The sequence below is a fragment of the Pogona vitticeps genome, chromosome 3 (genome assembly GCF_051106095.1).
Source record: "Pogona vitticeps strain Pit_001003342236 chromosome 3, PviZW2.1, whole genome shotgun sequence".
NCBI classification, from domain to species: Eukaryota; Metazoa; Chordata; class Lepidosauria; order Squamata; family Agamidae; genus Pogona; species Pogona vitticeps.
In genome coordinates, this window is record NC_135785.1 from 2,615,329 (window position 1) to 2,629,485 (window position 14,157).

The following is a 14,157-nucleotide window of genomic DNA, read 5'->3' on the forward strand; positions in this document are numbered from 1 at the left end:
GGAAAAAAAGCGCCGGCTATATCATTAACTTGGTTGGGCTCTGTCATTTACCACAAAACGCGGTTCATGTCTGGGCTTTTCACTTTCTCCCGGGTTTCGCGCCCCATGCTGTCACAATATTGAGTAATCATAGATGCAACCTCACGGGAGGGGGAGACAGAGAAGGAAGCCAGGACCCATAATAAAAGCAAAAGAGAATGTACATTCACCGTTATGCTATACACAGCGGCTTGCTGGCTGGAGTACAGGAAGAAATGGGGGGAAAAAAGGCAAATATCTTAACACTTAAAGACTAGCAGATTTATGTCAGTGCAAAGTTTTGTGAATCAACATCAACTTCTTGTAAGTGCATGCCCCTTGTATTTATTCCCCTGGTAGTGAGAGTTAGGGAGCAATTACACAGCAGAAAAAAATTCAAATGGATTCAGTGTGAAGTCATATTTGGGAAATTGGGTTTCCCCAGGTTAATTTGCTTCAGCCAATCATCCTGCATTCAGGAGAGAGAAGGAAGGAAATTAGCCTTGTTTGCAGCTTGCTAGCCACTTGAATCTTCTCCTTCCCACCCCTGGTGCCTTGGTATGCTTTCATCCTCCCTTCTCCTTCCTTCCTTCCTTCCTTCCTTCCTTCCTTCCTTCCTTCCTTCCTTCCTTCCTTCCTTCCTTCCTTCCTTCCTTCCTTCCATGCCCTAGCACTTAGGGCAGCTGGTTAGCCAAAGGTGGCAGACAGTGGCCATGTGGGGAAGCAAGGAGTTTACAGAGAGAAAGGAGGAAGTTTTAAGGCAGGGCTCACTGGGCTACCTGCAAATCTGGATGGCCAGAGCAGAGCTGTCTTAAAACTTCCCCCTTTCTCTTCGACATCTCATTCTTCTCTCCCCCTCACACTGTGATCAGCCATCTGCCTTAGTACCAGGGAGAGTAAGCCTTGAAAAAAAAAAGAAAAGAAGGTGAAGGGAGTGAAGGGAAAAGGAAAGCAGAACAGATGAGGATTCAAAGAGCAGCCAGTTTCCCCATTGCCCAGCCCCTCTCACTACTACTGGTTGGAATGGCTTTAGATGCAATGACTTCAAACCCTTCCACATCGGCTCAAGCAATTCCGCCGCTTGAACCAATGTGAATGCATTTGATTTAAAACCAAGAGAGAGAGAGAGAGAGAGAGAGAGAAGCCCCAGAGGGGGAGGAACTTTGGTCTCTTCGAAGCTCCAGCCACAGAAACACCTCCTTTCTGCATCACTCGCACAAATGACCCAGGCCAATCAAGAGTCACACCGCACAGAAACCTTATCTTTCAGTCCTCCAAACATGGCTGGGCTTCGGCTCCCAGAATCTCCGTCCATCGGCTGCGTTTGTCTGGGCTTCTGGGAGTTGGAATCCAGAAGATCTTTAGGGCCTCTGAAGGTTGAGCCTTTGGGCCCATCGTGAGAAAGCAAGACTCCTTGGAAAAGACCACGATGCTGCGAAACGTGGAAGACAGCAGGAAAAGAGGAAGAGCAAATACGAGGTGGAGTGACCCCGTAAAGGAAGCCATCGCTTTGAGTTTGCAAACGCTGAGCCGGGCTGTTCAAAACAGGATCTTTCTGAGGTTACTTAAGTGACTTGACAACAACACAACAGCAACAACGGTTGAAAGCCACTGCAGGCGAACATGACGATACCTCAACTCCCTAACCAATCAAGTTGGGCTACCTGAGGACAACCAACAAACCTCTCTTTATTTTCTGCACAATTTGGGGGGAACGGGACAAGAGGGTGGTTACTTCTGAATCCTTAGAATCAGACCCAAGTACTGTATAAACCCCAGCAATACAGGAAGGGAAGACAGGCTTGTGTTTTTTCTCCTTTCTTTCCTTTTTTGTATACCACCATCTTGGAAACCTTTTGTTTTAGAACCAATTAGTATAAATGTATTTTATATGTTTTTAACTTGTTTTAACTGATGTAAGCCGCCCCGAGTAGACATTGTCTAGAGGGGCGGGGTAAAAATTGAATAAATAAATAAATAAATAAAATAAAGTGTGAATGTCAATGCCTGCTGGCACGGCATGAGCAAACCCTGCATAAGGGTTTTAAATGGTGTGTGTGTGTGTGTGTGTGTGTGTGTGTGTGTGTGTGTGTGTGTGTGTGTGTGTGTGTGTGTGTGCATGTGCGCACACACGTGCGTGTATGTACACAACATTTTTCTTTTTTCCATGTTTTCCTCCCTCCCTCCCTCCCACTCCGGCTGCTTTCCCCCCACGTTTTGAAAGTCTAATCCACACTGTCGAGGATTTGGGAACGCGAGCTTTATCCGCCACCCGTGGCTGTCATCAAAGACACTTTAAAAGCGTGTGGGATGGGGCTCAAACCAAATGATTTGTGCTTTTCTTTCTATCTTTTCCTCTCTCCTTCTCTCCCTCTACCTGAAGAAACGAGAGGGAGAGTGGCCGGCAATTTCATAAACTGTGCACACACACACATGCGCGCACAGGAGCGCACGGCGGCGCTGGCTGCTCTGCCCGCCAAGGAGATGATCCATCTGGCAAGCTGACACAGTAATAAGTCTGCCTAATTGTCAGGTCAGGCATAATACGGGCGCTCGCTTGTCAGGCCCTTCATTGCCGCTTTGTACGGGAGATGTAAAACTCCTTGTACTGTGTGTACAGTTGAGCGGGCGGCGGAGAGATAAATCAAGACAGGCAGAAGGTGGAGGGACCGGAGAGAAGGAGGGGGCCGACCCAGCAGCCAGGCCAGCCAAATGGATAGGGAGGGCTACCGTGGAGAGAGGAAGGGCAGGGGCTGGGACGACGGTGAGCGACGGGCGTGGGTTCGAATCCCACCAGGGCCGTAGGACTCATCACCCTTGGGCGTCTCTCTTTTCTCCGGCTTGCTTGGGCAAACAAGAAAGCAAGCGAGCAAAGCCAAAGGGGCTGCCAGGAGAGCTCATCTCTTCTGCCGTCAAGGTCAGGAAGCTATACGGAAGAGAGGGGGTTAGGGTTTCGAGGAAATGAACCCACCGCTCAGTTGAAGGAGGAGAAACTGGGTTTAGGTAGAAAGAGACGGAGGAAGGGAGGGAGGGAGGAAACCTCTTTTGGACTGATAATAATAATCTAGCCATCAAGTCATTTTAGACTTATGGTGACCCTGTCCAGGTGTCCCAGGTAGAGGATCCTCAGAAGGGGTTGACCCTTCCCTTCTTCTAAGGGTACCCGGAGACTCCTGTGCAGCCAGCTGTGCACCCAAGTCCACCCAGGTTGGTTCTCCTCCCAGGAGGAATCGAACTCCCAATCTCGGGCTCCACAGCTTGACCACTGAGCTGTCCAGCCAGCTTTGCTTTGAACGAGAACTCCCTGAACCTCACCACCAGAGGATTCGGGGAGCTGTAGTCCAAGGGATAACCCTTCCAAGCTACGGAGACTCGTCATAGTCCAAAGGCCCCTTTAAAAGCGTTCAGCAAAGGGTGGGTCAGGTTTTGGGGACACACTAATCACCCATCTACAGAAAAAGACAAAAGCCTATCTCACAGCCATAAATACTGCACTCCCAAAACCAACTACACCAGAGCACAGAGTGCTGTCCTCTGAAGATGCCGCCCACAGAGACTGGCAAAACGTTAGGAAGAACAACCTTCGGAACACGGCCAAAGAGCCCGAAAAACCCACAACAGCTTCCACATGGCTTCAGTTTTCAGAAAATGGGCCTCCCTTTTTGGGCCCCCCCTCCAAAGATCTCAAGGACATTTGATAGATGGCTCTCGGAAGTCTCAGTGCCCTGGCTTTTCAGCCTTCCCGCAACTCTGTGGTTGGAAGACTTCCATTTCCCCATCGGTGAAGAGACAACAGGAATAATTCATCTTCCAGGCCTGTTCCAGGCGACTGAGCCAACGAAGACCATTTCATGCTCTGTCAACAAGAGTTGCATCCCTGGGAGGAACCTTTCAACGGTTCATTCACCGGGACCGTGGCTTGCTCACCTGTGGGCCTGCCGCTTGGTGGCTGAGACTCTTGAGATCCTGCACCAACCGGCAACGCGACCCATAGGCCCTCGGTCTGAGCAGGGATCATGGGAACTGTAGTCCCAAATAATAGCCATTTCCAAGCAGTTCCTCCCTTCCGGATCCGACCAACCAATGGCTGGAAAACGTTCCTCTCCTTTTGTCCCAGTAAGTCTTTCAGAAACACTCCAGTCTTGATAGGTGGCTAAGAATGTTATTTATTCCTTTATTGATTGAATGTTTATATTGCCTGATTAGCGGCGAACAGTACTCCAGCTGGTGGGAAACATAATGGAATGAACAAACAATCAAATGCCAAACGCCACCCATCAACAAAGAACAGCCACCACCCTCATCAAAAAGGAAATAAGACAATGGCGACCACTTGAAGAGAAAAGAAAGATGAAATCACCATGTGTTACAGGTACTGAAAGAGTTCTGCCTTGGCTAACTGTCTGAATCCTCCGAGGGAGGGGTCTGGCACACCTCTAATGGCAATTGGGGACATCTCTTCTCAACTCATCCAGGACTAGAAACTTGATTTCCATGAAAAGAAATAAAGAGCAAAAGAGACGGGAAGGGGACAGAGGCATCTGAAGGGAAACTGGGAAATCTCTCCCCTTTGCAATCAAACCTATCAGGATGAAACTAATTCATAATCACAAGAGGCGTTGCTCCTCTTCCACCGTCTGATCCTCCCTCCAAGGATGTGCCAGTGACAATGGATAGAACGGGTTCCGGGTGCTTCTCTTTAAGTCAACGGAACTTTAATATATATGTACGGAAAGCAGAGGCACGCCCCGACACCCACAGGCACGTCTCCATATGTTCTAGCCAGCCGGCGGCGCAGAGAAAGGCAATCGATTCGCAAGTGAAAAAGAAAAAGCAAGGAAAGAAGCGTCGCAGACGGCTTGCTTGCAAACCGCCCGAGAGTGTCATTCCTCCGCCCACGGCGAAACTGTTCTGTACCAAGAGCATCTTGCCGTTGTTCTCAGGCAGTCTGGGACTTCAAAAGCGCATCGCCTGCTGGTCTCTGCCAGGAGGGAGCCGGACTGGCAGGCGATGGATGCCCAGAGGAGCAGGTCTTGCCTTTCTCCCCTCCACCGAGCCCTCAACGCTCACCCTGAGAGGATGGCCCCTTCAAGGGGCTGCTCTCTAGGCTGCTGAGCTCCTTAGAGCAGTTCGATTCCCCATTCTTGGGTCCCCAGATGTTCTCGGACTACAGTTCCCAGAAGCCTTCCCCACCAGCTGTGCTGGCCAGAACGTCTGGGAACTGTAGTCCAAGGACATCCAAGGTGGGGAGACACAGCCTTAGAGCTTTCTCAGAGGCCAAATTCTGAGAGGGAGGCAAGTAGAGGGGAGTAGAGATGTTAAACTTAAAAATTAAAAAAACAACACAACTCATCACCATGCCGAGAATGTTTGTCAAGACTTCCCCACACACAAGCAAAATTTCAGGCAGTTTACATATGTTGCTTTTGTTTTGTGTCTCCCCTGTGGTTCTGCACACAAAATTAACCAATTCTGTGCTGCACCATTCCTAGGATTTTGATCAGGAGAGATGACATTTTGCCCTGAGAGGGTGATTATTCTGCACAGATGGGTGCTTCTGCAGACAAATGACCACAAAACAGCCGGGTAAACCCATGGGATTTCTCTGTTGGGAAGACTTCGCACCGAGAAATCTCTCTCTCTCTATCAGGAAATAACAGGGGATTCTCCCTCCCCAATTCCCCCTTTTCTCTCTGAGAGAGAAGGCATACAAGATTTATACCCACAAGGTGGGAGTTGATTTGTAAAGTCCCCTGGACTGCAAGGAGAACAAACCTACCCATTCTGAAGGAAATCAACCCTGAGTGCTCCCTGGAAGGACAGATCCTGAAGCTGAGGCTCCAATCCTTTGGCCATCTCATGAGAAGAGAAGACTCCTTGGAAAAGACCCTGATGTTGGGAAAGAGTGACGGCAAGAGGAGAAGGGGATGACAGAGGACAAGGTGGTTGGACAGTGTCACCGAAGTGACCAACATGAATTGGACCCAACTCTGGGAGGCAATAGAAGACGGGAGGGCCCATGCGGTCACGAAGAGTCTGACACGACTTAATGAGTAAACAACAACAAGAAAAAAGAATTTAGCCCCAGAACAACTCTGACTGCAGAGCCAGTGGCTGGGAGTTTGATTTCCACACTGGGCCTCCAATGGCAGGGCCTGGACTTGATGATCTACAGGGTCCCTTCCAACTCTGCAGTTCTGAGATTATTAATATGGAACTGCTGGACAGTTCATAGGCTTATGTCTCTAGCTGGAAAGCCAGAGAGGTTGGGAGTTTGATTCCCCCCAATGGGCCTCCTGGGAGAAGAGCCAGCCTGGGTGGCCTTGGGCCAGCCGCTTCTGAGGACTCTCTACCTAGAAAATCCTGAAAAGGTGTCCTGACTTGATGGCACTCCATAGGGCTGGCTTTTCAGAAAGCTGTTGAGGTCTCGCGGAGTTCCTGTTCACACATTGTATCAGGAAACCTGTTGTAAAAGCGGATACTGTGCTGCTCACAGCTACCAAGTTTTGTCTCCTAGGGAGAATTTTAAAAATTAAACCGCTGTTTCAATTTTATAGCCTGCCTCTTTATTTTAGTGCCCAAATCAGAGGAGAAGCAATCCTATAGATATTAAATGTTTCCAGCTCTGGGTTAAGGGCTAAGCTACCAACCCTCTAACACAGCAGAGACTTCCTTCTGTATCCTCCCATCTTCCGCCACCCTCCAGAGCATGTGACTGACCTATTTAATGCTTCTGGAGAAAACTTCAAGAGGTCCCTCCAAAAGCAGCACTGGAAAACCAGCACCCCGTCCCTTCCAAATGCAAACTTTCCCATTGTAACCCGACATAAAAGAGCTTTGTGGTGAAGCAGTTAAACTGCAGCGCGACCGCCAAAACTCTGTTCGCCACCCGGGTTTAATCCCAGCTGGCTGGCTCAAGGTTCACTCAGCCTCCCATCCTTCCGAGATCAGTAAAACGAGTCCCCAGCTTGCTTGAGGGAGCGGTGGAATCTGTAGCCAGCAAAATTAAATTGTAAACCAAGCACAGAGTGCTTTAAGCGCTATGGGGTGATGTATTTTGCTTGCATAAAAGAGATTCATTTTTTTTTTAAGAATGCTGCAGACACTTGACTAATTAAGCCCAGATTTGTGCTTAACGTTTTGCAGTCCTTTTAATAAACAACCACATGGTTTCCCCTGGTAATATCAGTAATTCATCATTTCTCTGTAGAAAGAACAAGAAGAAACCATGACAAGACGCCCAAGATCACTCGTTTATCCTGTTCCATCTGTGAGAAGCCATCAGGAGCTGCCAGAGGTCCGTGTGTTTGACGGGGGGAAAAGGAGCGGTGAGATATTAATGTCTGCCGGCCGTTTATATATTTACTTTAACATCTTATTGGATACATTAATTGGTAATACTTAAGGCCAGATGTTTCAGGTCCAAGCATCTGCTAATCAGGACAAGGAGAACAAGCGAGCGAAACTCATAAGGAAAGGGAACCAACTGCAGGGGAGAACACACACACACACACACACACACACAGACAGACAGACACACACACACACACACACACACACACATTTTCTCAAAAAAGGCACAATCTAAACAAAGTTTAGTTGCAAATTGACCTGCTTGTCTCTCCTGAACCAAAACCACCACACTTTCACTACAGCTATGTTCCTTATCTTACAAATATCATTATCCGTATTGTGTACACAGAAACAGACAAGACCCACAACACTTTAGTTACACAAGCTGGTCAACTGTGGGCTAGCACAGTAAACAGCACGAGGGGGGCCAACTGAATCCACGGGGATTGGAAGACTTCAACCCCTCCGTAAATTCCATTGATGCAAATGGGGCTGCTCTAGCGCAATAGACTATGCTCGGAGATAGGGTTTGGGTTCGGGATTCAGTTGGGCATTTGGCCCGGGGAACCTAAAGGGAACCAAACCCGAATCAGTCCGTAACACCTCGCCTTGACTCAGGGGCTGACCTGAAGGGAGGAATCGCAAGCAGCTAAGGAAAGTAGAAATATTTTCAGAAACACCCTGCCTTGCAAAACCCTGAAGTTGCATCATCTTTCAGATTTCAGCATCCTCAAATGCAACCAACAGATCTCCTCCACCCCCTTTCTTCTAGGTTATCATTTTCCCCTCGATGTCCTCTGATGTGTGATGATGATACTTGCTTCTGAGTTCTTGGACTCTGGGGAAAAAATAACCTAGAAGTGTTTGATTTAACACATGAGCGCCAAGATTGTTCTTTTGTTTTGTTTTTAAACAGTCTTGACGCTCATGTGTTAAATCACATCGGATCTTTTGGAAACAGCAGGTTGACTATCGTGATGTATGGAAGAGCTGAACCATAAAGAAAGCAGACCGCCGAAGAATTGATGCCTTTGAATTGTGGTGCTGGAGGAGACTCTTGAGAGTCCCCTGGACTGCAAGGAGAACAAACATATCCATTTTGAAGGAAATCAACCCTGAGTGCTCACTGGAAGGACAGATCCTGAAGCTGAGGCTCCAATCCTTTGGCCATCTGATGAGAAGAGAAGTCTCCCTGGAAAAGACCCTGATGTTGGGAAAGTGTGAAGGCAAGAGGAGGAGAAGGGGACGACAGAGGATGAGATGGTTGGACAGTGTCACCGAAGCAACCAACATGAATCTGACCCAACTCCGGGAGGCAGTGGAAGATAGGAGGGCCTGGCGTGCTCTGGTCCATGGGGTCATGAAGAGTCGGACACGACTAAATGACTAAATGGCCAACGACGAGGTTGACTGCACTACGATCTAATGTATTTAATTTAATAAATATTTTGACCCCCGCCTCTCTCCTTAAAAGGACCCAAGGCAACTGTAAGGCTGAATCGTTAACAACTCTACTTTCAAACCATCCTTCTCTCCATGCTTGGTTTTGTCTTCTCCTCGGCAAGTAAACTACAGGGGAAGCGTTAACATGTTAAATCTAACGCCTTCGTTCCAAGGATGGCAGCATTAAATCCAGAAGAGAGAGATGCCACCTCCAGCTATCAAGAGAGCATCCCACGAAATCTTCCATGTGCAAATGGAAAGTGACCATCCGGACAACCGCCACTCCCCGCCTCCCCATCACTCCCAGGGCCTTCTGAGCCACAGTGTCCCAGTTCTATCCCTCCGCAATGACGCAGATTCCCCCCCCCCCAATTGCCCAGCATCCTCTGCCTTGAGGATAAGGCAACAAAGCAGAGCGCTTGCCGCTCATAGAGAGCAGGGCTCAAGATCACAGACGCAAGGGCGGGCGTTGGGGAGGGGGGTGCGATTCTCCTGCAGAAAGATAAGACAGACCATGCTTCTCCACCTTTTCAAAGCCGCCTATTTTAATGTAGAGGCTTTGCATCTGAATCTTCTAAACGGATCTGTGTTCTGCTCTTACAGATTTATTCCGATCTATTTAGAAGCTTCAAAGTTAAAACATGTACATTCAAATCAGTCTGTAGGGCAATGCAAACGTTTCGCCCATTCTTATAAATCTACCAAGGTGTGTGTGTGTGTGTGTGTGTTTATGGGGGGGAACCTCTTCAGAAGGTTTCGCTTTCACCAAATCAAATTTCTCTCCAATGGGAGTCAAAGGCCTTTTGATTTTCTCAGGTTTTTAACCTCTATGTTGTTTTAAAAAAGAACTGTTTTATTGGTGGTTCAATACTCTTTTGTTATGTATTTCCTGTTCTGTGCATTTTATGTGCACCAGCCTTGAAACGTATACTGAAGTAGACATATCCATCATTTACAGAGAAGACCATCCCCTGCCCAGACCTATAAAGTGGGCGAGAAGAACACAGCAGCAAACTGGTCTTGATTGACAACCTTGATTGACAACCTTGACAGGCGACCATCTTTGGGCAGCCGGGCTTCTATGCCTTCGCCAAGTGGGCCCTTCCAAAAACACGCCTCCTCCGTGGCCTCCTCATGAGGTGCTTGCTCCCAAAGAGCAACGCCAGCCCTGTGCAAACTCCCGGCTCTGCCAAGCTGGCCGGGTCTCAAGCACAGCTCCGGCGTCAGGTTGCACAACCGCCCTCCAGCGACCAGCCCGGCAAAGGCCAAAAGAGCCCAGAAATTTGCCCAGTGGGTGACAAACCAGCTCCAGGGATAAAGACGGCCCAGAATATTTGCAATCTGCCTCAGGGGCCTCACGAAATCACGGACATCTTCAAGGGACGACAAGCACAACCCGTTCACATGTCCCGTCGGGTGCTGACGATTTATCACCCAAACTCAACAGCGAGGCAATGCTACACACGTGTGTCAATCCAAGTGAGTTTAGATGAGAACGGGTGTGTTTTTAATGGTTCTGCGGGTGTCGGCTTCACCCACGTCAATTATGACTCCAGCAAGGAAGAGACAGGAGACCACAGGTAGGAGGAAAGCACCTTTTTGACCGCTGTTTGTCTCACAGATGGGAAGAACTGTTTCCTAGAACAGTGGTCCCGAACCTTGGGCCTCCAGATGTTCTTGGACTTCAACTCCCAGAAATTCTGGCCATCAGAGGTGGTGGTGAAGGCTTCTGGGAGTTGTAGTCCAAGAACATCTGGAGGCCCAAGGTTGGGGACCACTGTCCTAGAAGACCTAAACTGACACGGCCGCTGGTTGGATAAGCTGGCAGCCGGCCACAGCCATTCCTGTCCCCAACGGTTTGAAAGATGATGGGTACTGCAAGAATCCCAGGAGGAATTCTCCAGTGCAAGAGGCTAAGGAAGGAAAAGAAATCCCTGTGGATCAGGGCCACCTGCCACCCAGGCCCAGTGCCCAGCTCTAACCTGTTGATTCCGGGGCTTGTAAGGCGAGCTGCTCTCAAGGTCCGCTAAGATACTGGTCAGGGAATCGATTTCTGCGTCCAGGCTGGAACGCCGGTCTTCCAGCGTCTTGCCCCCTGGGTTGCTCTAAAGAAAGAAAGAAAAGAACAAGATATACCTTTAAAATATATATAAAAAAGCAGAATCAGGAAGTTCTCTTCCAGGGGTTCAGTCCAGCACAGAAGACGGGAACATCTCGACTTCATACAGGGCTGGCAAGAGTCCTTGCCTCTTGGAAGACAGCTGGGTAAGGAGATGATGACATGGAAAAGCAACAAGCACAACGTCAACTCTGTTACACAACCATGTGGGCTGCTCTTAATTGAAAACCCCTGTCCTTTCCCCCAAACCCTTACGCTTTTGTTCCCGAGATGCAAGTCCCCCACATGTGTGAAGCTGGATCCACTTGCTGTCTGCCATTAATTCTTGGTTGGCATTAAAAACAACGGGATTTGCAACGAAACAGGCATGGGGGGGAAGCAGCAGCCCTCTTTCCTTGTGAGAAAAACAAAAACAAAAACAAACACTGTAGGCATCCTTCAGTCTCGAGAGACGATGGGAACGGGCTCTGTATGGAGGACTTGGAGCAGCGTCTAGTGTGGCTGAGAAGACCAATTCGAAAGTGACAACAATCCCTTCCACCCTGAAGACAAATACAATCTGTCCCCTGTCCAGCTCTCTGATTTGGCTGGTTTCGGGACAGCCTCTTTGCCTCAGCCTGGTGGAGAAGGGTCTCTTCAAATTGGGAGAGGCCGTGATGCACTGCCTGCCTCCAGGCTGAACGGTCAGATGTCAGGGTTTCCCATCTGTTGAGGTCCATTCCTAAGGCCTTCAGATCCCACTTGCAGATCTCCTTGGATCTCAGCGGTGGTCTCCCTCTGGGGCGTTTTCCCTGCACTAATTCTCCATACAGGAGATCTTTTGGAATCCAACCATCAGCCATTCTCACGACATGCCCAAGCCAACGTAGACGTTGCTGGTTCAGTAATGTATACATGCTAACAATTCCAGCTCGTTCTAAGACTACTCTGTTTGGGACTTTGTCGTTCCAGGTGATACCAAAAATACATCAGAGGCAACATATATGGAAGGTGTTCAGCTTCCTCTCCTGCCGTGCACAAAAAGGTTCCAGGACTCACTGCAGGACAGGAGTGCGCTTAGGACACAGGCTCTACAGACCTGGATCTTGGTACCAAAACCAAACAACCGAATCAATTAAAGATGTTGATTACCAAGTCTTCGAATGTCGTGGGGCCAGAATTACCTAAAATGCACGTCTCCTCCTGTTTGAACCTGCCTTGAATTTAAGGACCCCAATGAAGGCTCCATCACATGTCCCACACAGAGTTCTAGAGTAGCTAGTTGCAAGTAACAGCTAGTTCCTTTTTGCAATGAGGACTGTAACTAGCCATCACAAATGTAGCCTTTAGGTATGACCACAATCTGTTACTGTCCAAAGTTATTTTAGGGGTTGATGACACCTCTTTCTGTTGGCCCTCATTCAGAAGCAGGGTCTCTGAAGGTGAGGATGGGAGCCTTCTGCTTGGACCTTTGCCATCTGGTGTCCTGCAGGGTTCCGTTCTATCCTCTGTTTGGCTTAAGATCTGGGGTCAGGAGATGGTCTGGGGTGCTGGGCATTTATGAGTAATGATAGAACGAGGGCACACAGTTGCCTTTCTCTTTTCCACCTGAATTCAGGGATGTTCTGTCCTTCTTCATTAGTGCTTGGCAGAAGCTCAGAATTAGAAGCTTAATCAGAAACAAGAGAAGGAGGCATCTCCCAAGTGCTACCAAGATGGCAAGTGGCCTGGAGACCAAACTCGATGAAGAATGGAGTGGGGGATGTTTAATCTGGAGAAAAGAAGACTGTGGGGGGATCCACCTTCAGATATCTGGAAGCCCATGGCGTGGAAGGGGGAGTAAGCTTGCCTTTTGCAACGCTGATGGTCAGGGCCTGAAACCACAGATTCAGATTACAAGAAAGGAAATTGTCACTCGGCAGCAGGAAAGACGGATGGTTAAAGCTGTTGGAGAGCAGAATGGCCTGCCCCTGAGGGGAGGGGACTCCTCGGTGGTTTCAAACAGAGACTTTGCCAAGAATACCCCATGAACAGAAACAAAAGGCTAAAAGATATGACACTGGAAGATGGGCCCCTCAGGTCGGAAGGCGTCCAACATGCTACTGAGGAAGAGCAGAGGACAAGTACAAGTAGCTCCAGAGCTGATGAAGTGGTTGGGCCAAAGCCGAAAGGACGCTCAGCTGTGGACGTGCCTGGAAGTGAAAGGAAAGTCCGATGCTGGAAAGAAAAATACTGCATAGGAACCTGGAATGTAAGATCTATGAACCTTGGGAAGCTGGAGGTGGTCAAACAGGAGATGGCAAGAATAAACATCGACATTCTGGGCATCAGTGAACTAAAATGGACGGGAATTGGCGAATTCAGCTCAGATGATTATCATATCTACTACTGTGGGCAAGAATCCCGTAGAAGGAATGGAGTAGCCCTCATAGTCAACAAAAGAGTGGGAAAAGCTGTAATGGGATACGATCTCCAAAATGATAGAATGATGTCAATACGTATCCAAGGCAGACCTTTCAACATTACAATAATCTAAGTTTATGCACCAACCACCACTGCTGAGGAGACTGAAATTGAACAGTTTTATGAAGATTTACAACACCTTCTAGAACTGACACCAAAGAAAGATGTTCTTCTCATTCTAGGGGACTGGAATGCTAAAGTAGGGAGTCAAGAGATAAAAGGAACAATAGGGAAGTTTGGCTTTGGAGTTCAAAATGAATCAGGGCAAAGGCTAATAGAGTTTTGTCAAGAGAACAAGCCGGTCATCAGTAGTAAAAACAGATTATCTTCTCTGCAGCCAAAGATGGAGAAGCTCTATACAGTCAGCAAAAACAAGACCTGTTTCAAACAGAGACTGGACGTCCTCCAGTTAGGGATGCCTTAGCGGCCTGTCCTGTCAGGGGCCCATGCATGGGGTTCCTCCCATCTGAACATTTTCTGTGGTTTTAAGTAGTCCTGGTAGGATGAGGGGGTTCCAGCTTTTTCCAGGCTGGGGGTAGCACTCTCCTCGAAAGTCTGGATCCGTCGCTTGTCTCCTGGATCCGGATTACTAGATTTACCTTCATGGGGGACATGGCATTGAAAGGCCACTAGCGTAAATGGCATGCATTGCCATCATGCTCCGTTCCCAACCACGGGGGGGGGGGGTGGGGAGGTCACTTGCCGGCGCGTAATGGCACCTATAACTACTGCACATGGACTCAAACAGTACGTGCATGCTCATGATCCACTCACAGCTCAGC

At 48.6% G+C, this 14,157-nt stretch overlaps 1 protein-coding gene across 3 annotated transcripts in view; it reads right to left on the reverse strand.

Moving 5' to 3' along the window:
* Positions 1 to 14,157, reverse strand: part of LPP (LIM domain containing preferred translocation partner in lipoma) — a 318,860-nt gene that overhangs the window by 118,862 nt on the left and 185,841 nt on the right. For all 3 annotated transcript variants that reach the window (XM_072996382.2, XM_072996380.2, XM_072996383.2), the window contains one exon: positions 10,797 to 10,919. In XM_072996382.2, coding sequence (XP_072852483.2) covers positions 10,797 to 10,919 — 123 coding nt within the window. The remainder of the gene's footprint in view (positions 1 to 10,796; positions 10,920 to 14,157) is intronic.